Here is a 25414-nt window from a genome sequence, read left to right as displayed (position 1 = left end):
ACTGGGATGAGTAAATGAGGGGATTGTACTTCACAGAGCCAAACGGTTCACGATAGCCTTGCCCTTGCGGTCATATATTCATTTACTTTAACTTTGGGAATGTAATTAACAAGTAATTTTTGAATCTACAAATGCTGCTCAAAAGCTATAGCAAAGCAAGCAAGTATCCCTGGGTATATTTACCTTACTCTTTTGTTGCTGACTTCAGCTCAGTGTGTTAGACTTTAAACCAGCAAGAAGCAATCCTGTTTTGATGCCCAAGGTGAAAAGCCTAATGGTGCTTCTCTACCTGCTAGTAAAAATATGTTCAAATAACTGGAACTTTGCAGGAACTGGAACTTTGCAGATGTACTATCTGAAATGATCTTTTACTTGTATGCTGTGCTGGGTCCTTAGTGACGAAGAGCAAAGGCAGAGTCTTTCAAAGCAGGGAGAAGGCTTGTCTGTTCACACAAACAGATATGTAGCTTCTTTCTTTCTCCCTCCCCCACTTTCTTAACACAACCTGTGAACTTGCTTCAACCTTTTATTTGTCACATTCCTCCAGGGAATGTGTAAAGACCAAAATGAGCAGTGGTTTCCCTAATCATAAATATTTATTTCACAGCTAGCGCAGGCAGTAGTGTGAGACTCTGGCAGAAACATGTGGAAGATTCCATTATAAAGCATTTGAATATCAGCGGATCATTAAAGTACATTTAGTTTTAGATCAAACAAAGCAGTGCCATATGTCTAAGATTTTATCAAGCTTTTTGTCTTTGATCTGAAACAAAAGCTGTCTTGGAAGGAGTAGCTAGCACTCTTTCACAAGGACTAGTAATGCTAGAGATCCTTTTTAGTTTACTATTAATAAATCTAGAACTCCCAGAGATAGGTGCTTAATACATCTGTCTTTAAGACCTTTGTGTTACCCAAAAGCAAAAAGCTAACAACAAACAACATGTCTTAGGGTTAGAACTGGGGATGGCCAACAGCTCTGGATGTTGGGTATTATGGAAGCAGCTTTTGATCAGATTTTCAGGGATGTGCCATTGCTTTATGTCAGGGGTGTCCAAAGTTTTTGGCAGGAGGGCCACATCAGCTCTCTGACACTGTGTCAGGGGCCGGGGGGAAAAAAATTAATTTGCATTTAAAATTTGAATAAATTTGCATAAGTTTACATAAATGAATATATTAAAGATGAACTTATATGAATGAATGAGGGTCTTGCAATATCTCAAGGCCTATAAAAGGCCTTGCACAAAGCAAGGCTGGCCTTTCCTTTGCTGCTGCTGCTGCTGCATCACAGATGTGAAAGAGCAAGCAGTGGAGGGAGCTCTTATCCCACAGCTCACAAAGAGGTCAAACAGTCGCCCTCATGCTGAGAGCAGTTGCGTTGGGCGGGCTTCAACAAATCTCTGGAGGGCCAGAGGCTCATTGAAGACTGGGGGCTCGCTGAGGGCCACATTGAGAGGCCTCGAGGGCCGCAAGTGGCCCCCGGGCCGGGGTTTGGGCATCCCTGCTTTATGTGAAGAACTGTAATGATGAGGAAGAAGAAAAGGATATAATAAGCCAGCTGTGAGAATTTGGTCCAATAAATGTGTAATGTTCCAGGGTAGCTAAAGTCACTTAAGCTAGCAGCCTCCACCTTAGAGTGGTTTTCAAGTTTCTTCTTAGGAGAACCCCAGCATGTTGTGTTGGTTCTAGCATGCTGTCTCAAAGCATCTTGCGTGCATTCCTAATGTTGTCATCAAGGAATGGTACTGAATTTCTATTAAAACCCCCCTACCTTAATTTTAAGCTGTAAACAGTTCTCTAGCCTGAAGCAGATTGGATTCTTCCACTTACCCCCCTAAGCTTGGTTCCACTGCTCAACTAGTTCACAGCAAGGAACACTTTGTTCTCTCTAGCCTAAACGGGCCTGGTTGGAAAATCTGAATCCATTTCTTCATCGTTCTATGTTAATCTACAGAGGTGGATTTCTGCAAGCACATTGATCCTGTATAAAGCAAAAGATTCCGGTTTCTTACAGTCTTTCCTCACCTATGTGTTTCAATATGTTGAAAAGCAGCCATAGCAACCAAGCGTTCTCCATACATTCTGCATATACCACCAGAAGCAGAAGAAAGACCATTTTAAAGATGATACTGACCAACTGGTGTTCAATGGCTGCAAGCCTTATGCATACTTACCTGGGTGTAAGCCCTGCAAGCAGTGGGACTTGCACAAGGACACAAGCGCAAGACATTATCTGTCAACTCATTACTGATTGTAAAACATAATCAGCAGTGAAGACTTGCTTTCAAAAGACATGATGCCGTCAGTATCTATTTAAACTACACAGCACAGTATTTACCTCTTTTAAGCAAACGTTTATTTTAAAACCACTCTCTGTTGCAGACTTGAAAATCTCTATAAAAAACCCAGCGCTTTTCATTCAAAAGTCTGATAGATTACAAACAGGATGGTCCCACCACCACCACAAATATTTGCAACAATCTGGATTCTGCATAAAACTAAAAGAGACTCCACAAAAGGAGCAACTTGCAACAGGGCAGAATTCACTTGAGTGTTGTGTAAAGCAGTGGGTAGTTAACTAAGATCTGTCTCTTAAAAGTCTTGGGTCTAAAGGAATGTTATCTACGCAACAGGCTCTTGCAGGAATGCTTGTTCATTGCCATCAATTCATAGCAAATTCAGGCGGGGAGGGGGTAGAGGGAGAGATATATATATCACCTTTTCATTCTGAGAACTAGCCACCACAGCTATGGGACAATAATCCAAAGCCTTCAATGGGGCTTCTTACAGCAGCACTTTGCAAACCATTATTAAGTGAATGGAAGCATTAGGGCTGGGCAATTGTAACCTTTCATTCACCATAGCTTTGGTGCCCATACACCAAAGCTCAGTGCTGGCCAGTAAAGGTGACTTGAAAATATACTAAAACCTATTAGTAGCCAATTCACTGAAAGCATTTACCATTTCAAAAACGGGGCTTACAGTCAAACTGATAAAAGGGGAATCGGGAATGGGACAAAAGCTCCTTTCAAGATCCAAAAATGCCCCCCTCCGGATTCTTCTTTGCTGTGTTTGCTAATCATTTTTGTGGTCTTTGGCCTCTTTTGTTTCTTCTTCATCTGAATAAACCGTGGGTTCCTCGCCATCTTTCAACAGTTTGCCTACGTGGTGGTATTTAACTAAATGTGAAGAAAAAGACAACATTATTTGACTCCACGTTCACAAAACCTAGGTACCAACTTTCCATTTCTTGGAAAGGTTTGCAACTAAAATAAACATGCTTGACACTAACATCAAAGGCAAGAGAAAACTAGTTCTCTTATGATTTTGCAACAAGAAAATTGGAGTGTATTTTCCATAAAAATATAAAGAGGGCTGCAACATTTAATTGATTAAGCAATTTCGGGCTGCAACATTTAATTGATTAAGCAATTTCAGCCCAACGTTGCATATACACAAAAGTGTACAGCTGTGGGCTGGGCAGAAATGGGTTAATCAACACAATTTTTTCTCTTAAAACACCTTTGGTCCGACTAATGGTCCGATCCTATGCGTGTCCATGCAGGAGTAAGTACTATTGAGTTCAATGGGACCGACTTTTAGGAAAGCATGCATAGGACTACTAGGCACATTTTCTGGTGAATAAGTATTATTGAATAGAATGGGACTTCTGAGTTAAACATGCACAGGATTTCACTGTAATGTGTCCTGATTTTAACCGGGCAGCAGATATTAAGTTTTTTGTAATGTAAATATAAAAACTGCAGGCCACAAGCACTGTCAAGAGGCATTCCCCCTTCTGTATAAAAATGTAGAGCATATACAGAACTAGTGCACCACAATGGCTAGAAGACTGAGCTGCAAATCAGGTCCTTCCTGGTTTGACTTTTGCCCTGCCAAGAACTCACTAAGTGGCTTTAGGCAAGTCATTCTCTCCTAGCCTCAGTTTTCCTCACCTGCAATATGGGGGTGATTACATATTTGCCTTATCAGGTGGTTGTCAGGATGACGTCAACACAATTTATGTGAAAGTGCTTTAGAAAGTTGCCTTTTACTGTATTGCGTCAAGGCACTGGTCCATCTAGTGCAGTAGCTGCAACATGAACTGACAACTGCTCTCCAGGTTTCCAGACAGAAACTTTTCCTCTACCCTACTTGGAGACTGAACCTGGAACCTTCTGTGCACAAAGCAGATGCACCCTCAAAGCACCATACAAGTACGAAGGATCCCTGCCCTTACAATGATGCCTGATGAGTCACCAATGCATTATCTCAGTGGTTCTCAAACCTTTTAGCACCGGGACCCACTTTTTAGAATAACAATCTGTCGGGACCCACCCATCAGAAGTGGGTCCTGGTGCTAAAAGGTTTGAGAACCACTGAGCTAATGCTGCCTTAAAAAGGGTTTTTATGCAAAGAACGGCAGAAGAGCAACTCCTGAGCAGGAGCAAATCCAACCTGTTGCTCCAGAGCAACTCCTGATGGGTTGGGTCTACCAGCAGCCTCATTTTATAGCCACTAATGACAGCCAAATTCGGCTTGTAAAACCATCAAGTAAGAGCATTAATGCACAAGGCAAATTCAGTCCCTGGCATGCGAGATCTTGTGATGGGAGGGTGCTAAACTCTTTGGCAAGACAAAGCTTGAGGTGCTTACACATGAACTGTTGCTCCCAGTCGCTCAAAGTCTCTCTTTGGGTGGCATCGAGATCCGAAAGGTCATCATAGTCATCCTTCAGAGCTTCTTTATCCAGGCAGAAGGTAGCAAGTCCTCTGGAAGCATCCCTTCCAGCGAAAATACCATAAGGGCCATCTGAAAAAAAAAAATCAGGAAATGAGAATGGAAATATCTCCCTGCCTTTGTAGGTCAACAACAAGGCCAAGATGATAGGGTGAGCGTGAGCAAAGCTCTTGGGTAACGTCTCTCATTCAGCAGCAGAGTTTCTGATATGTAGAGGGTTTTTCTTTTTTGTGTGTTGTTAAAAACACAACACATACCACATCATGGTATTTAAGATATTTTCCAGAAATTAAAATAGATTAGTTTTCCAGTTAGAAATAATACTGTGGCTGACACTGTGTTTTAAAGTGTTTAAAATTAATAAAAATGAGAAAATAGGATATAATACCACTTTCTACCTTTCAAATCACAAAATCTGTGAAAAAATATCCTAGTGATATGTCTTGAGAGGGATACTTGAGAGGTAATTTTCCTCTGTACGTAAAACTCCCAAATGCCACTCATTCCACTTTTTACTTTTTTGAGGGGAGGGGAAAGTTTTTCATACAAGTTGAATTGATCACAGAAGAGGAGGGGGAAGAATAAAATTGGGAGATGAGGGATAGAGAAAAGAGGATATGGAAGCTGGTGCATGGGACAAGAAGGGCCTAATAATAATAATAATAATACAGGTATTTACGGTATATACTGCCCTTCTTTGTCGTCAGATTTCTCCTCAGACTTTAATTCAAGGCAGTTTCTGATGTCAAAAAATTCCTGGTCTGGCCTGAGGATTTTAAACTAGCCCCCAAAAACACAGACAGTGGAGATCACTCCAGGACAGGAGTTGACGACCACTAACACTCTCCCATAAAGCCTTTACTTGGACTGGGTTTTTACATTACAGCACTTCCACTCCTTTCCAGGAGCCTAATATTAGCTTATGAAGGAACCACAGCACAGATTCCTCATTCAGAGGCCGGTCTTCCCATGTCCCCTGCATTGCACTGGGTGTGTGTGCAGGAATGAGCACAGCTGTGTTGTTTCATGCCCTACAGGTACTGCAAAAACCCATCCCTTGAGCATTAATGCACAATGGATTCAAACTGCCTTTCTTGTTTTGTGCATGTATGCATTTGAGTAGTCCTGAGCATTAGCATGAATGGGTGATGGTCACTAAGAATGTGCATGTCCACCCTTGAAGGAGCAACGGCAAGCATAGCTGAGTGTTTGGGAATGGTTGCAGGATCATGTACTGCTCTCATATATGAATTCCCTCCTTCAATGATGCTTTGATGTTACACCTGACCTTTGCAGAGTATGGTTAAGATGTCATTAACCACGGTTAAGGTGGTAACTAACCACTGTTATCTTTGCAGACTATGGTTAAGGTGACACTAACAATGATTAACTCCAGCACAGCACAGATAAGACTGCAGCTCAGTGGCAGAACAAATGCTGTGTTTGCAAAAGGTGCCAGATTCAATCTCTGGAATCCCCAGGTGTGACCGATATCCCCTCCTTTATTCCTAGAAATTCACAGTGAGCATTGTGTCCTAGACGCCTTTAAAGTCTAGCCTAGACGCCTTTAATGTCTAGCCTAGACGCCTTTAAAAGGGGATTGGACGAGTTTCTGGAGGAAAAATCCATTATGGGGTACAAGCCATGATGTGTATGCGCAACCTCCTGATTTTAGGAATGGGTTAAGTCAGAATGCCAGATGTAGGGGAGAGCACCAGGATGAGGTCTCTTGTTATCTGGTGTGCTCCCTGGGGCATTTGGTGGGCCGCTGTGAGATACAGGAAGCTGGACTAGATGGGCCTATGGCCTGATCCAGTGGGGCTGTTCTTATGTTCTTATGTGTCTGTACTAACCCTTAGAATTAAGCACATAACTTTTCTGCCATCTTTCCAACATTCTAGAAAAGTTACAAAAGAGCACAGTGGTTTGGGACAAGGTCCTTCTCTCTTCCGATCAGCTGTAGTTTTGACACATTTCTCTGAGGACTTTAGACAGTAATATAGGCAAGTCAATCAGTAACTTACATTACATGTCAATTTCAGCTTCCTAGAAATGGTTGTTGGGGACCAGGAATTTGAAAATATTTTCAAAGCAGTGGTGTACCTATGCCATCTGGCAACCAAAACAAAAAAATTTGACACCCCCCCTCCCCCAGCACTTCGGGTTTAGTGAAAACCAGAAGTACCTTTCAAAGGCTTCCAGGAGGACTTCTGAGACCCAGGGAGGGAAAGGTCTTATAAGGCCTGCTGGAAGCCTTAGAAACACACTTTCAGTTTTCACTAAAATCTGAAGTACGTTTCTAAGACCTCCAGCAGGTCTTGTAAGGCCTTCCAAGGCTTGAAGTGGCCACCCTGGGCCTCAAAAAGATCCCAGACATCCCCCTAGGTATGGTGCCAGGGCAATTGCCCCCTGCCCCTCTTAATTACACCATTGTTTCGAAGTCCCATGGCTTCAAATCTTCCGCCCCAACAAGAGTCCTACCCAGTCCCCATCTTGAAACCTTCCCCCCTCAACACGGCTTCTCTTTGATCATGAGGGCTAGAAACTTGTTTTTAGGAATCAAAGCTTGAGATTTTTCAGGATGATGAACTCCAGACTTTGTGTGGTGTTTTTTTAAATGGGGTTAGGTAAGAAAATGAAAGATATTTTCAAGGGATTAGGCATGTAAAAAAGAGAAAGAAGGAAACAATGGGAATTTGAGCAGAAAATTGCAAACAAGAAACTAGGCAATGCTGCAAAAAGATTATCCCACTTTTCCAGAACATACTTTAAGGTAAAAACAAGAACGGTTGCATTTTCACAGGCAGAATTCACCTGTTGTTTTCCCCCTCCACTTCTGTCCCCATGCATTCCTCTCTCCCACCCTGCAGAGTTGCATTAACATGTTACTCACGCACACCCCAAAAACATGTGGATGGGAGTGGACAGACTTAGGGCCCAATCCTATCCAATTTTCCAGTGCCGGTGCAGCTGTGCCAATGGGGCGTGCACTGCACCCTGTGGAGGGGAGGCAGTCACAAAGGCCTCCTCCAGGTATGGGAACATTCATTCCCTTATCTCAGGGCTGCATCTTGGCTGTACCAGAGCTATGAAGTTGGATAGGACTGGGCCCTCAAACACTCCCTCTTCTCTTCTGTAAATCATTCTTTCCTGAGGCTGCCTGGCAAGAGAGAAGAGCCTGCCAGCCTATTGCAACACCATTTCCATGCAACACTTGGTGTGACCCTGAGCTTCTGGCAAATCACCATTCATGCTGCACAAGAGAAAAGGATTGTTTGACTTGCTGTAGACAGGGTTGCGGGTATTCTGTTCTTCTGTACTAGCTTGTCTGTTCTGGTCTTTGAACTTGCCTGATAAGCTGCAGGGGGGGGGGGAGAGTAGAGAACCTTCATGAACCTCCTGGAAGAGAAGCTGCTGAGTCTTGTGCAACCAGTAACCTACTCCCTACTCCCACACTAACTGCAGAACAAAGCAAACACTGCTGCCAATGCCTTTTGCTCACTGCAATCAGGCTTGCAAGAGAGGCTGAACTAGAGACAAAGAAACCGATCAGCCGCCCCCTCCCTCTTTCAATGCCTGGGATATAATCCCCTTTTGCAAACAGGTCTGGCTGGTTGGGCAGGGAAACTAAGGCAGAGGACAGGGCTGCTGAAACCCTGGAGCCTCTGTCTCTGAAGGGCTGCTCCAGTGTATGTTTCCCGTGGTGGTTTCCAGTGCTTGCTCCTCCTACCTTTTCCCCCAGATTACAATGTTCACATTTCTCTATTTCACACACCTTTCACATGCTAAGTCGATGCTGATCCTTTGTCCTGTACCTCTCTCAGACTTGGCAGGCTAATCCACCCAACCACAAAGGTTCACACAAAAGCCATGGCACAGCAGGTCTGCATGGATACAGCTTGCTTTGGTGTGCAAACCAAGGCAGGTTTTACCCCACAGCTACAAGGACAAGGTTTAAGGAGGGGGTGTTGTATGCCAGTTGTATGCCAGTTGTATGCTAGTTCAAGGCTCATCTTATTTCACTATATATTTTTATTTGATCTGGCCACAGAGAGGCCAGACCTGGAAGGAATCCAGCTGGAAGGAGGAGTTCTATGAAAGACTAGAACTATTCAATTGTAAAAATCCCTACAGGGGTTTAGAACAGCCTGCCTATGTAAACCGCCTTGGATTAAAGTCTGAGGAGAAATCTGAAGAAAGGTGGTATATAAATACCTGTATAAATAAATAAACAAACAAACAAACAAATAAATTTGTGTGTGTGTTATTAGCCACTTTGGTCTTTTTAAGAAGCAAGCAGAATATAAATGTTTTCAAGTTTTTTTTAAATATATTTAATTTTTTTTTTAAATGTGGCTTTAGGTATGCTTCTGCTGTCATGCAATCTCTGTTTTCCACCTTCAGCGGTTCCTCTCCCAACTCAGCTCTCCATTCCTTCCTTTTTCTAATCATACAATGCTTTAAAGGGGTGGAGGGAGGGGAAAACCCCTTTCTTTGACCAATTTCTGGCCTGGAACCGAACCTGTCCTGGTTAGCCAAAACAAACAGATGGAGCTCTGTACAAATCTCTCATTGGTATTTCCCAACGCACAGGGGTCTGGGCCATGAAAGTATACCAGCGCTGTAGTTCAGAAACTACAAGCACTGTAAAGTGGTCCTATTTGCACAGACTGTCATACACTGGAAGGCTCCTGTAATAAACAACAACAGCATTGTCTCCTCCATCAGAAGCCCCTAACACAACTTAACCCTCTCCCACACCTTTGTACACACAGTCAAAATGGCAGAGGAGTAGTTGGACAGGGTCTAACTTGCTTAAATTCCATTAATGTACAGAGGTGAAAGTATTGAAGAGGGGGCCATGGACAATTGTTATGAGACCCCAGCCCAGGAGGGGCTTCAGCAGAGGCAAAACACGCAACCCACTTTTAATCATTGCTTACTGAAAGAATGATAATTCTAATCTTAATTAGCAACTAGGTATCCAGGCCTAGGGGTTGATTGGCACTGCTGTGGATTTTCATGAAGCAATCTCCGATGTGTATCAACGTGGATCAGAAATACTTTCCCAGACAGCTGTGCTGTCCTTTTTAGCAGCAAGACTGGTTTAGTGCAAGAAAAAGGAAGGGAGAAATGGACACTTTAGGGCAGTGGTTCTCAAACTTGTAACACTGGAACCCACTTTTTAGAATGAGAATTCATTCTGGAGGTGATGTCATGACCAGAAGCAACATTATCAAGCAGGAACATTTTTTACAAATCCTAGGCTGCAATCCTACCCACACTTACCCAGGAGCAAGTCCCATTGACTATCATTGTTAAAAGCATATACATAATAACCTGTTAAAAGTACAGATCTGTGACATTTCCCCAATTGCAGTCACACACCTTGGTAGCATCAAGTCTAATATGTTAAAAACAAAATATTGAAATGAATGGGGTCCCATCTGAAATTGGCTTGCGACCCACCTAGTGGGCCCTGACCCACAGTTTGAGAAGCACTGTTTTAGGGCAAAGTGATTACAAAACAGCTTCAGTGGTGGGCGGTGTCTCCAGGACTGATAAAGGCTCCATCTGGCATTGTGAACAAGGCTGTAATTCTATACATGCTTGCTTAGGAGTAAGTGCTTCTTGAGATCAGAAGTGAGCAAAATCTCACCACAAACATAGAACTGGGCTGCACTAACTGGGTGCTGTCAAGTTCTTTTTAATCAGCCACTCAAATAACTAAGGTGTTTACTTTTTGCTTAAGCATGTACAGGACTGTTCTGCAGGCCTGTAATCTAACTTCCTGTACCTGGGAGTAGCTGAAGAAAGGGAGACTGAAACTGACCAAGCAGCCATGTACACAATTATATGGCAGCACCCCCTACAACTGAAGGGTGTCGGGGACTACCCTGCAGTGTTGTGAGGGCCACTTGCTACTGCAGTTGATGTGAAGCAGTACAAACATTTGGAAATGAGTTTTGTAAGTGTTATTTTCTGTAAAAGGCAATATTTTTGTTGTCTAGAGCACAGGTTCCCAAACTGTGAGCCATAGCTGGGGGGGGGGGGAGGCTCAGAAACTAGCCATGGGAGCCACAGAATCCTTGCTAGACACCTCTGCCCACTACAACATACAGGACTGTAGCCCTAAAGGGGAACCACAGCCAGTGGCCCAGTAGGAGCTGCCAGTGGAAAACCTGCCTAGGCTACAGCTCTGAGACCCTGCTTTTGTGTGGGGGCAGTGGAGAAATGAGAGCCCAATCCTATGCATGTCTACTCAGAAGTAAGTCCCATTAGAGTCAATGGGGCATACTCCACATTGGTATACAGTGGATAGGATTGCAGCCACAGAGTTGGATCCCATGCCTGTCTACTCAGAAGTAAGTTCCACTGGAGTCCGTGGGGCACACTCCCAGGGCAGTGTGGATAAGACTGCAGCCTGAGAGCCTGATCCCGGGCAGGTCTACTCAGGAGCAGGTCCCATCAGAGACAGTGGGGCTCCCTCCCAGGTCAGTGCAGCCTGAGAGTCTGATCCCGGGTAGGTCTACTCAGGAGCAAGTCCCATCAGAGGCAGTGGGGCTTCCTCCCAGGTCAGTGCAGCCTGAGAGCCTGATCCCGGGCAGGTCTACTCAGGAGCAGGTCCCATCAGAGCCAGTGGGGCTTCCTCCCAGGTCAGTGCAGCCTGAGAGCCTGATCCCGGGCAGGTCTACTCAGGAGCAAGTCCCATCAGAGGCAGTGGGGCTCCCTCCCAGGTCAGTGCAGCCTGAGAGCCTGATCCCGGGCAGGTCTACTCAGGAGCAAGTCCCATCAGAGGCAGTGGGGCTTCCTCCCAGGTCAGTGCAGCCTGAGAGCCTGATCCCGGGCAGGTCTACTCAGGAGCAAGTCCCATCAGCGTCGTCGGGGCTGGGAGCTCACCGGGGCCGTAGAACTTCCTGCCGCGGCTGACGTCGAAGACCTTGCCGTTGAGGGCCATGAGGATGCGCGGGTCCTGCGCGCCGTCGAAGCGCCGCAGCTGCGCCAGGGTGAAGTCCCGGCGGCGCAGCTTGGGCGGCGGCGGGGGCTCGTCGTCGTCGGGCTGGGCGCGGGGCCGCTCGCCGCGCACGATCTGGTAGACCAGGAAGAGGCAGAGGCCCAGCAGGCTCAGGTTCAGCGGCGAGCTCAGCAGCTCCGCCAGCAGCCCCGGGCCGCCCTCCGCCGCCGCCGCCTCCCCGCCCGCCGCCGCCGCGTCCTGCTGCGCCATGCCGCCTGCACAGGGAAGCCGCTCTGGAGCGCCGCGCAGGCCGGCCGGGCTCGCCCGCTGGGAGGCAGGCGGGGCGCGGGCGGAGCTGGAGCTGGGGGCGGCGCTGGCGGGGAGGCGGGACGCGCCGGCCAGGACCTGGCTGCGGGCCCGCCACTGCCCCAGGGGACCTGCTCCTGAGTAGACCTGCCCGGGATCAGGCGCTCAGGCTGCACTGACCTGGGAGGAAGCCCCACTGGCTCTGATGGGACTTGCTCCTGAGTAGACCTGCCCGGGATCAGGCTCTCAGGCTGCACTGACCTGGGAGGGAGCCCCACTGGCTCTGATGGGACTTGCTCCTGAGTAGACCTGCCCGGGATCAGGCTCTCAGGCTGCACTGACCTGGGAGGAAGCTCCACTGGCTCTGATGGGACCTGCTCCTGAGTAGACCTGCCCGGGATCAGGCTCTCAGTCTGCACTGACCTGGGAGTAAGCCCCACTGCCTCTGATGGAACTTGCTCCTGAGTAGACCTGCCCGGGATCAGGCTCTCAGGCTGCAGTCCCGGCCATGCTGACCTGGGAGGAAGCTCCATCGACTACAGTGAGACTTACTTCTGAGTAGACATGCGCAGGATTGGGCCCTCAAGCGGGAGACCTGTCCGCACTTACCTGGGAGTAAGCCCCATTGACTCTAATGGGACTTACTTCTGAGTAGACATGCCTAGGATGGAGATTAAACCAGCAATCTTGCCTGTGCGTTCTTGGAAGTAAAGCTACAATCCTATCCACACTTGCCTGGGAGTAAGCCCCATTGATACTCTCTCCTGGCCTCTGAACCAAGAAATGGTCCCTCCTGGCCTCTGAACCACCCTCTTGCTGCCCCCCAGCATGGCAATACGTGTGCCACTTGGCAGATGGGCTGGATGCCTCCCTCACTGCCTGCTTACTCTCCAGGTGTGCAAATGTTCCTTACAGCATATTTGTGACACCCTCTGCTGGCCCTCCAGTGGTTCATCTACTTTGGATTGCACTCTGAGCTATCAATCTGAAGCTGCCCCTCAGTCTTCCCAATCTGCAACAGGGGAATACTGATATTGACAGACTTTACAGGATTGTGAGAGAAGGAAAACTCTGATCCCAAACCTCCACTGCCTTGTGGCTACATCCAGTTGTGGAAAAGGCTTCAGGAGTCAACCTCGAGGCAAAATCCGGAGCTGGAGTCCCTGAGGCAGTTCATGGCTGAACACAGTCACGTTCTGGCAACTCCTGCGACGCCGCTGGAACCAACCGTATTGGCTTCTGCCTTTCCATTGGACCATTTCAGCGACGTGGAGAGGGAGGATTTGCTGCATGGGTAACAGCCTATCCTCCATACCTACTTTACCCAGGCTTCGCACACTGGAGAGGACACTCTGTTCCAGAGCCACCATTCAGAGCGTGACACCATGGTCTTCCGAGACTGAAGGATGCCAACATGTTACAGGATTGTGGCAAGGGCAACATCAAGATGCTGCATGCACTTTGCATGCAAAGAAATCACTACATTAATATTAAATATTTATTTTTCACATTTTTATACACTCTTCCTTCAAGGATCTCAGAGTCATGTATATAGTTCCTCCCCTCCCTTTGTCCTCACAACAACACTGTAGGTGAGATAGGTGAGACTGAGCGTGATTGGCCCACAGTCACTCAAGAAGCTTCATGGCTGAGTGTGAATTTTAACCTAGATCTTCCAGGTTTAACTCTGGTATCATCCTGGCTCTTATTAGGGTTCTTTCTCTCTTCCCCCACCCCATTTTTTCTTCATCACAACCCTGTGGGATTTGTTCAGCCAAGCTATAGTGACTGGTCAGGACCACCCAGTGAATTTCATGCCTGAGCTAATTCAGCATTCTAACCCTGTGGTACCCAAACCTTTTAGCACCAGCAGGACCCACTTTTTAAAATGACACTGTTGGGACCCACCTAGATTTATGAGACTAAAGAAAAAGTTTCACTTTACCAGCCACTCAAGCCTCTGTTTTTATCCTTTTACTATGGGGGGGCTGCTTTTTGGAGCATTTGCTGCACTCTGTGTGAGAAAACATGCACATGCGGCTCCATTTCAGTTTCCATAGGGCTCAATACATTTTCCTTGTCAGCTCTTGGTTTTGTCAGTTTTGCAACCCATCAAAAATTGGATCATGACCAGTGGTGGGTCCCAACCCACAGTTTGGGAACCATTGTTCTAACCAATACACTACACTTCCAGATTAGTCAGTTTCCCCCTACACTATCAGGTAGAGAATATGGCCCTCTATGGAGGGGAATCCACCATATGCAACTGATTCACATTGCTGGAGAGAGCCAGAGGTTGGGTCTGACATTGAAACTGATCTACAGGTGGTTCAGGCTGCAATTCTATCCACTTTTACCTGGGAGTAAGCTCCATTGCTGGTAACGAGAGTTACTTCTGAGTACACATACAAAGGATTGGGCTCTCAGTTTCCTACAACCTTCACATGGAAGCTACAAAATGTGGCAAGGGCAGAGGTGGAGAAAAGAAGGCAGAAACAAAGGCCCCCTCTCAACATAGGTCATTGATATGTTGATGTTGAAATGGCCTTGCTGCTACTTGGGCCTCTGAAGCAAGAACAGGTAGGACAAGATTCACTCTGGAAGAGTGAATACAATCCTTTTTGTTATCATCTTGTTATCTCCAGCTTTGTACATCAAACTCCTTCCTCAATTTGTCACAAACACCAGGTTTTTCTGGTTATTTTGAAAAGGGTTATCTAAGTGCTGACAAGCTCAGATCTTTGAAGATCCTGAGTGAGGGTTCATAGATGAGGTGGCCACACCACAGCGCAAGAGCCACATACAGCTATTTGACATATCATGTGCAGCTCTCAGAAATATATTGACTGAGCTCCTTTTGGCATCACAGTAAAAGTTAAATAAGAAATTTTCATATTTCCTAATTACAGACAGAACCTTGATCAATTGTAAAAATCCCTATAGGGATTTAGTATAGCCTACCTGTGTAAACCGCCTTGAAATAAAGTCTGAGGAGAAATCTGAAGACCATGAAAGGCGATATATAAATACCTGTATTATTATTATTATTATTATTATTATTATTATTTAACGGGTATAAACTGAGAATCCACTGGATTAAAACGCATGTTTAATGTTTGTGCTAAGTAAATGCATTTAAAAATTAAAAAATGCTTCTTATATATTGGGGCTCTCAAACATCTCTCTGTTCTCAAACATCTGAAGTTCATTGTATGTGGCTGTTAAGTAAGTTTGGCCACCTCTGATATACATGGATGGTGTTGTTTAAAGTAATCAATGGCAACAATCAGGCTGGCCCATTCATGAGGCCAACTGAGGCAATAATCCTATGCACACTTTCCTTGGAGCAAGCCCCATTGAACATAATGGGACTTACTTTTGAGTAGATCCACTCAGTGGACTGGCTGAGTGGACGGGGAGGGTGGTCAACTATTCCTTGATGGAGGGGACGTTACCATGTGCTTTGAAACGGGCAGTGGTTTGCCCCCTCCTGAAGAGGCCCTCCCTGGATTCCACTGTATTAGACAACTACCGGCCAGTCTCCAACATCCTGTTTCTGGGCAAGGTAATTGAGCGGGTGGTGGCGTCTCAACTCCAGAGGGTCTTGGATGAAGTGGATTATCTGGATCCTTTTCAATCTGGTTGCAGGCCGGGCTTTGGGACAGAAACTGCCTTAGTCACCTTGGTGGATGACCTATGCCGGGGACTGGACAGGGGGTGTGCGTCCCTGTTGGTCCTGCTGGACCTCTCAGCAGCTTTCAATACCATCTACCATGGTATCCTCTGGCCTGATCGGCCGAGTTGGGAGTTGGAGGCACTGTTTTGCAGTGGTTCCGTTCCTACTTGGAGGATTGGTTCCAGATGCGGTGCTGGGGGATGCCTGTTCGACACCCTGGCCCTTGAGGTGCGGGGTGCCACAGGGTTCAATTCTGTCCCCCATGCTATTTAACATCTACATGAAACCACTGGGAGAGATCATCCGGGGGTTTGGAGTCAGCCATCAATATGTCGATAACACCCAGCTCTATCTCTCCTTTCCTCCAGACTCCAGGGTGGAGGTTGAGGGCCTGGAGCGCTGTCTGGAGGCAGTGAGGATCTGAATGGGGACTAACAAGCTGAAATTAAATCCGGATTAGACAGAGGCTCTCCTGGTTCGGAAATCCTCGATGCAGGTGCTGGACTATTGGCTTGTGCTGAATGGGGTTGCACTCCCCCTGAAGGAGCAGGTCTGCAACTTGGGGGTCCACCTGGACTCACAGCTGCTCCTGGATTCCCAGGTGGCGGCTGTGGCTAGGGGGGCCTTCGCTCAGCTTCGGCTGGTGCACCAGCTGCGGCCGTACTTGGATTGTGCAGACCTGGCCACGGTGATCCATGCCATGGTGACATTGAGGTTAGATTATTGTAATGCGCTCTATGTGGGGCTGCCCTTGAAAAGGGTGTTAAGTGAAAATCCCGTTTTGCCTTTTAGTTGTGATTTTCTCTCTATCTGGTTATGTTACTATGGACTAAAATATCATGCAGGCCAAACTTCTCACACAGGCCACATTTCCAAAACTCTGGTCAAGTCACAAGCTCCTGGTTGCACAACCACCACCTCCCTACGGTCACACATTATGGGAGGAAGTCTGGCATCTTAAATCATTGTTTAAGTGTCTCCTGCATTACTGTATTCATTGTATTGTTTTAACCCAATCACTGTTTAAGAACTGTATGCAAAAGTGTCTCCTAATCCAATCACTGTTTAAGTCCTGTATGCAAACTTGAACTGCCTTCTTGTGTTGCTGATTGATTGGATTGTTTAAGTTCCCCCAGCTAGGAAAACAGCCATAGACCCCATTGAATTTTGCTGATAAGGGACATCCTGATCCTTTCAATGTTTTACACATTCCAAGCACCCTGCTGGGTGGTAGTGAGCAAGTTACCATCCAGCTCAGCTCTGTCTGAAAACCCCTTTTAAGTGAGGAGTGAGGGCTTCCTCTCACACATTCTCTCTGGCTCTCTCTCCAAAGACCAACACATCTGTGTTGTGTCAGAGGGTCCTCTCCACAGGACTCTCCCCCCCCCAACTGGCTCTACAGGAAAGGTAACTATCTTGCGACTGGAACTCTTTCCCTTCTCTCCCCCCCTTTTCTCTCCCCATCTTTAGTTAGTTGCTGGGGTTGGCAGTGCAGGGACCCCTAAAATCCTTCCCTACAACCTTTCCTTTTTCTAATTTCCTCGGCTGCACCAAATACTCTTTACACACAACCACCATGAAAGCTAGGTACACTAGATTCAAGTATTAGGACCAAGAAACATACATTAATCATTTCTCCAGGTGCATTATGTTTACCTTTGTGCTTTTGTAATAAAACTATAATCTTTTATTAAAAGTTATCTTTCTCTCAGTCTCCTCTTTAAGCAAAAGGGAATTTCTCTGCATTATGCCGTCTTGTTATCCAGCCTGTGAGCCTAAGGTTCCAATAAGGGCAGTGTAATTATTCCCCTAAACTAAACAGTCCTTTTGGTAACAACGGTTCGGAAACTGCAAATAGTGCAGAATGCGGCTGCCTGTGTAGTTACTGGAGGTAGGTGGTTTGACCCTGTTAGTCCGCTTCTCCAGCAGCTGCATTGGCCGCCCATTTGTTTCCAGGCCCAATTCAAGGTGCTGGTTATGACCTTTAAAGCCCTATACTATTCTGGGCCAGGGTATCTTAGAGATCTCCTACTCCTGTACAATACGGCTCATCCTCTTAGGTCATCAGAGAAGGCCTTTTTACAAGTGCCGCCGCCTAGGGAGGTACGTGGGGCAGCAGCAAGAAATAGGGCCTTCTCAGTAGTGGCACCAGCGCTATGGAATTCCCTTCCCCTTGACTTAAGAACGGCTCCCTCTCTTGAAACTTTTCGGCGAGGCCTGAAGACCCTTCTGTTTAGACAAGCCTTCTGAGTTCCCGGCCTTTTTCAACTTCAACATCTTTTAATATCTTTTTAAATACCTGGTTACAGGCCTGATTCTTTTATGATTTGCTGCTCTATGCTCTTTTTACCTGACTACTTTTTATCTGACTACTGTTTTTATGATATGCTGTTAATATGCTTTTATCTGTTTTTAAATTATGTTTTTAATTTGTTTTAACCTTGTTGTAAGCCACCTTGAGTCCCTCCGGGGAGAAGGGCGGGGTAGAAATAAAGTTAATAATAATAATAATAATAATCCTAACCCCTTATGTTAGGCATAGCGTGCCGGTGCCAATGGGACGTGTGCTGCATCCTGCAGTTGGGTGTCACTAGGCCTCCTCAAAGTAAGGGAATGTTTGTTCCCTTTCCTCGGAGCTGCATTGCCCTTATGCCAGTGCTGGGAAGCACTGACATAAGGGGTTAGGATTGCGCCCTCAGGAGTGTGTTTGATTTTCTGTATTACTGTATCTAGCTGCCAATGATGGGCAGGCAGGTAGATTTGAGCTCTGCATTGGAACGACTGGTCAAAGATTATTCCGTCTGTTGCCACTTTTCCCATGCCTGTTTTGCCTCCATTCTGCCCACCCCCTTTGCCATCCCCCACTCTGTTTCACCCCCTCCTTTTTTGGGAAGGGCCCCAAAAGAAACTCTGTACCCCCTGATAACATTCCTTTTGTAGGCCCTGTGTGCACATTGCTCACTAAAAGCAGGATCATGAGGTCAGGTTGAAGCAGTCACAAGAATTACAGCTGTATCCATCTTCCACCACACAGGGGAGTGCTTACACAAACATTAAGTACAGAAGACTAAGGGCCCAATCCTATCCAACTTTCCAGCACTGAGGCAGCCCAGCCAATGGGACAAGCACCGCATCCTGCTGTGGGGGGACAGTCACAGAGGCCTCCTCAAGGCAACACTTGTTCCCTTACCTTGGGGTTGTATTGAGGCTGCATCAGTGCTGGAAATTAGGATAGGATTTGGGCCTTAAAGATTTCCCAGCTCATTAGTCAGAAATCTGTAAAAACGGAAGTTCACCTTCACAGGGGTTTAGGGTTCCAAAAGGTTTGCCTTTCCTATGAATGACATTGAGGATGTCAGCCAGCTACAGAATGTTAGGTTGATAACCAGAGATGATGAACTGATGGATTAATCAGTTGAAATTGTAATCAATTTCATATGGCCCAAATCCCCCACTGTAAGTGTATTTTTGAGGTACCAATGAAGGATGTACAATCATATGATTGTCAGTTTTATGATATAGAAAAGCTATACATTGCTGGAAGGGAAGGTGCTCTTTAATATTTTGTGGGGTGTCACTGAGTCTGGTTCATATGTACATGTTTATTGCTTTTTAAAAATGCCTGATCCACAGGTGTACACATTTGGTTCCTGTTGTGTATATGCAATGTTGGGCAAAAATGGTTAATTATTGTGCACCCAGGACTGGTGTGTGAATAGGCCACCCCCTTTCAGACACTATCAACTCAAATGCAATGGTTTTCAGTGGCATTTGTTCGCATTTTCAGTGGGCAGATCATTTGGGGACAAGGCAGTAGCGAGAGGGGGGCCGATACAGCAGTTTGCCCACCCTCACATTTATGGATCTTTGATGTTTCTTCAAGCTTATCCTCTTATTTTGCACACTAATGCATATACCAAATATAATTGCCCGCCCTGAAAAAATTGCCCACCCACCTCTAAAGTCCTGACTATGGGCCTGTTTGGGGAAGGTTCAGGGGTGCAAATTATGGTTGTACGATGGCTCCAGCTTTCCATCCCACTTGGGGATGGGCAGATAGGGTCGTGGGCAGGGGGTGGGTGGGATGGACAGCCGGGTCCCCAGTCTCATAATATATTGGGGTTGCGGCATGAGAAAGGCATGAAGACCGCTGAGCTCGCAGAATGCACCGCCATGTGCCAAGACCAGGCTGCCAATGCCTCCCACCTGGTACCCCAAGTTCTACCACCCATGGCACTGCTAGGCTATTTTTTAATTGCTCATGCTCTTTACTGCAGGCTACCTGGAGGGGGGGGGTCTTTACTGAAAGTGGGGGGTCCAAAGGAAACCTTTCAGCGCAGGCACTCTGCACATGCTCGGTGGCTGCTGGCAGGACTTTCCCTCCGCCACGTTCCGGGGCATCGTGCGCCCAGGGCGCAGAGGAATGCCAGGCGTACTTCAAAGGGAGCATCTGCGGGAGGAGGAGGAGGCGGTGGGGCTGGATGTCTGCCTGCCTGCCGCCTCGCAGCTCCGCCCGGCAGCCGGGGAGTGGCTGGATGGCTGGCTGGCTGGCTGGGAGGAGGAGGAGCTCGGAGAGCCGCTGGAGGCGCCCAGGGAGGGCAGGACGCACCTGGAGGAGTCCCCCGTCGGGTGAGTCGCGCCATCGGGGCTGGGGGAGGGAGGGGGAGCCGCTCAGGGCAGGGAGAGGTCGTGCCTGCCCCCCCCCCGAAGATGCGGGGGCATCCCCACTCCTGGCTCCCTTTTCCCTGCTCATCCCTGAGCGTTGGGACCAGCCCGAGAGCCCCGGGCTGGAGGGATGCGCTGGGCAGGGGTGGGGGCCCCACAGGGAAGGAGCAGCCCCAGGCGTGATCGGCCCCGCCCCCAAACTCTCCCCCTCCTTTCTCTTTCCTTGCTCCAGGCAGGATGCTGTGCAGCCCTGAGAGATGGGGAGAAAATGGGGTCCTGAGGTCTACAGGGAGGGGTCGGGGATCTGGGCCTGCCTGGAATCTGCCACCCCCCCCCCCAAATCCGGAAATCCTCTCCTTTGGATTTATTCAGCAAAGCATGTCTTAGGCTGCAATCCCAGCCATACTTACCTGGGAGTAAGCCTCACTGGCTATAATGGGACTTATTTCTAAGTAGACATACATAGGCTCTAAGGCTGCAATCCTATCCACACTGACTTGGGAGTATGCCCCACTGACTCTAATGGGACTTATTTCTGAGTAAGCATGCATAGGATTGGGCTCTCAGGCTACAATCCTATCCACACTTACCTGGGAGTAAGCCTCACTGGCTATAATGGGACTTATTTCTAAGTAGACATACATAGGCTCTAAGGCTGCAATCCTATCCACACTGACTTGGGAGTATGCCCCACTGACTCTAATGGGACTTATTTCTGAGTAGGCATGCATAGGATTGGGCTCTCAGGCTACAATCCTATCCACTCTTACCTGGGAGTAAGCCTCACTGGCTATAATGGGACTTATTTCTAAGTAGACATACATAGGATTGGGCTCTAAGGCTGCAATCCTATCCACACTGATTGGGGAGTATGCCCCACTGACTCTAATGGGACTACTTTCTGAGTAGGCATGCATAGGATTGGGCTCTCAGGCTACAATCCTATCCACACTTACCTGGAAGTAAGCCTCACTGGGACTTGTTTCTAAGTAGACATGCATAGGATGGGGCTCTAAAACAGCAATCCTGCCTATGCTTACTCAAAAAGCTGCCACCCTAGCCACACTTACCTGGGAGTATGCCTCACTGAGTACAGTGGGACTTATTTCTAAGTAGACATGCATAGGATTGGGCTCTAAGACCCTTACCCTGGGCCCTGAGCCTGCTTGTTCCATCCTCAGTTCTGGGGCCTTATTGTTTGGGATGTTCTAAACTGGACCCTCCTGGTGCCCATTCTATTTCAAACATTCTTGGGTTTTGACTTACTCGGGTAGCATGGGCATCTTTGTGTTTTAATAGTTTGCCACTGTCTTTTTGTGTGGGGATTCGGTGAGGTAGTAGCCCATGGCAAACTCTTGGACTGCCACCTTTCAGTGGATGCGCGGGCGAGGATCGTGGCTCGAACGAGAAGCGTGTACCAAAAGATTGAAATCCTAAATGTTCAGTTTGAATTTGGCATTCTGACATTTGAAATAATCCTGAAATCGTGTGTGCCTCTAATTTGTGTGGGTGTGCAGTCGTGATGTTCAGGAACGTGCAGTGCTGTCCTTTCACTGGGAAGCTAGTTGCTGTGTAACAGGGGTCAGTAACTGGAGGTCTGTGGACCAAATCTGGCCGCTGGGCACATGCCCAGTCCACCTCCAAAGCTGGAAGGAAGGGTGTAGGGGTGAGGACGGCACAGATTACTAGCAATGGCAGGTGGGATTCATCTTGGATCTTTGGCCCTCCATCCCTGATTCCCTTGTCCAGGAATCTAGTTGCCGACCAGGGCTCCAGAATGAACGAAAGGCCTCTTTCTCAAGTCCCTGGTGGTGGGGGGGCAAACGCTGCAATAAATGTAGGAACACAAAGCTTGTCTTCGGAGCCTGAGTCTCTTGGGGAGGGGGAATCAATCACAGGAGATATGCGCTCCCTCCATATCTTTGGGATTTAATCTTTGAGGCAGGCAGCACTAATGTAGCCAGCAATGTCAGTACTCAAGATGTCAAAAGGCTCCATCTGTCTATTTTAAGACTGTGGAGAGGCGGAAGGATTAGCAAGGCAGGCCACTTAATGCCCAAGCATGCTTACCATATGCGTTCTCGTATTCCCTCCCCCCCTCTGCCCCTTTCTCTTTCTCTCTTGTGTGCACAGATTTCATTTCCCTTGGGGGCGGTTGTTCTTAATTAATATGGACGACTTGAGTCAATGCACAGCTTTTTAATTACTCATCTTTACTTTTCTGATGGTGGTCTCTTGGATATGAGCTTCCTGTATTTTTCTGTCTTTTCCTTTGTGTGATAGACAATAGCCCATGTGCTGTCGTTCTTGAGCCTATTGCAGTATATATTCTAGTGGGGTATGATGGGGGTGGAGAGTTGTTTTATTATTTTCATTCATATTGGTCTCCTCTTCCCCATGTGAGATCAAAACTCTGCAGTGCTGGGGGCTGTGCAATAGCAGGAGAAATTGTGAATGGCTGATCTGTAACTGCTGCTTGGGGAGTCTGGGAAATGCAGGCTGGTCAGGAGTGAACCCCTTGGCAGTCCTGTTCTGACATAACTGCTTGAAACAGATCTGACCTGTAGGGGTCAATTCAAATAATGTGCATAACCGGTACTTCTCTAATGCTTTGTAAAGTATTCCCTTGTATACACTATGACAATGTACATTCCACAAGGTCCCTGCAAAGTAGAACAATAGTCTTATCCCCCTATTGCAAGTGCAGAGCTGAAGCTATGAGAGAATGACTTTTCTAAGGCTACAGAGCAAGTTCGTGGACAGTGGTGAGATTTGAACTGGGATTTTCCAGTGTATAACCTGAGTCCACAGCCCCTTTGGCTGATGTAGCATCACGGCTTCCCCAGCTTGAGTGAGGACCTCTTTTGTCTGAATCGTGCCTCTTCCATGTCATCTACACTCATTAGATGACTGTGTTTATGACTGTGTGTGTCTTGGGGTTTATGTTATCACTAGATGGCCTTAGACCAGAGGTTCTCAAACTTTTTAGCACCAGGACCCACTTTTTTGAATGGCAATCTATTGGGACTCACTGGAAGTGATGTCATTATCCTGAAAGTGATGCCATGGCTGGAACTTGACATCATCAATTTAGGCTTCAAACCTAAACTGCGATCAGGCAGAGGTCTCATTTCACAGTGCGCTTGTGCTGTTACTTTGCACAGCTCAGAATTCAAACATTCCAGTTCAGAAGTCAAAGCAGAAGGCAGACTTGGGTTCTTCTCCAACCACACAACCCTCCCCCCTTTTCCAGTGTCCCATCTTTCCACCTATTCAAGGCAGGTCACCAGGCCTCTCTCCCACTGGAGCCTGCCCTGCCCAGCAGCTCTGGACCCTGTATTTTCAGCTCTGTGTTTTCAATGGTGTCTGAGCTAGGTGCTTTGTGACCCTCCTGAAATTGGCTCACAATCTACTTAGTGGGTCCTGACCCACAGTTTGAGAAATGCTGCCTTATAAACCACTCCTTCTCGGCCTCGGTCTTCCTCATCTACAGTATGGACATAATAAATCTTACAGCCACAAGGTAACACACATGAAGTACAAACCCCATGCTAAGTATTATTTACTTGAGAGTATATTCCACTGAACACAGTAAGACTTACTTCTGAGTAGGCATGCGTAGGCTAGTAATGTCAGTCTCTTAGCCACTGTACTGCTCCAACTTTCCCTTTGCAAACGTCACTGTGATAAATGGGAGCTGTGTAAGGGCCCTGCTGCCTTTTTTCTGGGTGGAGATCTCTCTCTCTCTCTCTCTCTCTCTCTCCAGTTTATGCTGGTCAATGTCCTGGTGACCTGTGCTTCATGTAAATTCTTTTAAATTTTATCTTGATAATTTCTACCTTGTCTTTCCATGTTGAAACAAGCTTGTAGGAAATCAAGCATCATTTAAAGGAAACAAGAGAGATTATTATTTAGAATATTTATATACATTTTTCAATAACAAAAAGTTTAAAAGCAGTTTACACAGCAAAAGAAATGTGAAAATGGATTTACACCAAATCCAATAAAGCCATTTGAACTTCCTGCTAGAATACTCTTGCCTGTGCATGCTGCCTTCAGAATCTCACAGGCTTCCTGCTGCTCTGCTGTAGCCTCACTTAAAAACTGACTTTTGACTTTCATAGTTGCTGCATGTTTCTCATTTTATTTTAAAACAAACCTGCTAGTGTTTGAGGTCTCCAGAGAAACATTAAAGAAACATTGGTCTTGTGAATGCCATTGTCATACGTGGGCTTTATTTCTGTTTCCCCAAGTTGTTAACAACAGGCTCTGGTGGAATACCATGATTATAGAATTTAATTGTTTTCACAACAGTTAATTAACTTGGATTGGCACAATCTCTACCAGTTTACAGTTTGGCTTAATTAATGCTTTAAAACCTTTAGATGCTGGTGTCAAGCAGCAACTATCTGCGGGATAGTCTCTGAATATTTTTCGGAAATGGTTTCACATCTTGGTTTGGTGACTCCCTTGCCTGTAATTCCAGGTTTCGAGCCTTCAGGTGTGCGCGCATTTGTGTAGATGGACACAGTTTGCAGTTTTAATGGAAGTGAATATCTGAATTACCCTGGGCCTAGACCAGTGATTTTCAGCTGGTGTACCACGGTACATTGGTGTGCCACAATAGGTCCACAGGAATTTGAAGTACGGTGGTTGAAAATTGCTGAAAAACGCTTCAGGTGGTACAGCTGTGTTTCTAAGGCTGACTGTAGTAACAAATTGTCCCTCTTCCTCCATTGGCTTTGCTGGCAGAGGGACACATAATTTGTTACTACAAATTGTTGTCCTAGAAACAGATCTGCTAGAGTCTTCCGGAAGCGACATCACAAGAGGTGAGGACCATAGAGAAGACCATAGAGGTCAGTGAGCCATGAGAAGAAAAATGTTGATAATTGCTGGCCTAGACTAGTGCTTCTAACACATTTAGCGCCAGGACCCACTTTTTAGAATGAGAATCTGTCAGGACCCACCAAAAGTGATGTCATGACTGGAAGTTACATCATCAAGCAGGAAAATTTTTAACAATCCGAGGCTGCAATCCTACCCACGCTTACCCAGGAGTAAGTTCCATTGAC

General features: G+C 46.7%; 2 protein-coding genes across 2 annotated transcripts in view; one reads left to right on the top strand and one right to left on the bottom strand.

The window, feature by feature from the left end:
* Positions 1-2330: 2330 nt before the first annotated feature.
* Positions 2331-11987, bottom strand: PGRMC1 (progesterone receptor membrane component 1). Its single transcript, XM_066640038.1, has 3 exons — positions 11638-11987; positions 4654-4809; positions 2331-3176 (listed from the first exon to the last, which is right to left on the bottom strand). The coding sequence occupies exons 1-3, from the start codon at positions 11960-11962 to the stop codon at positions 3073-3075; spliced, it is 585 nt and encodes a 194-aa protein (XP_066496135.1). The 5' UTR covers positions 11963-11987; the 3' UTR covers positions 2331-3072.
* An 8248-nt stretch (positions 11988-20235) lies between these two features.
* KIAA1210 (KIAA1210 ortholog) overlaps positions 20236-25414 on the top strand; it is a 47738-nt gene continuing 42559 nt past the window's right edge. Inside the window, exon 1 of the mRNA XM_066640127.1 lies at positions 20236-20303. The gene's annotated coding sequence lies outside the window, so the exon portion shown is untranslated. The remainder of the gene's footprint in view (positions 20304-25414) is intronic.

This window comes from Tiliqua scincoides, chromosome 12 (assembly GCF_035046505.1).
Source record: "Tiliqua scincoides isolate rTilSci1 chromosome 12, rTilSci1.hap2, whole genome shotgun sequence".
Classification (NCBI taxonomy): Eukaryota; Metazoa; Chordata; class Lepidosauria; order Squamata; family Scincidae; genus Tiliqua; species Tiliqua scincoides.
The sequence above is the reverse complement of the archived record's forward strand: the minus strand, read 5'-3'. Positions and strand labels throughout refer to the sequence as shown.

What these genes read in the sequence shown, in the direction of transcription:
- PGRMC1 (XM_066640038.1), bottom strand. Translation starts at nt 11,962, where the DNA reads ATGGCGCAGCAGGACGCGGCGGCGGCGGGCGGGGAGGCGGCGGCGGCG. An exon ending in CAGGAAGTTCTACGGCCCCG is followed by an intron (nt 4,810 to 11,637) that starts GTGAGCTCCCAG and finishes TTTTTTTTTCAG; the next exon opens with ATGGCCCTTATGGTATTTTC. An exon ending in CTGGGAGCAACAGTTCATGT is followed by an intron (nt 3,177 to 4,653) that starts GTAAGCACCTCA and finishes CTTCACATTTAG; the next exon opens with TTAAATACCACCACGTAGGC.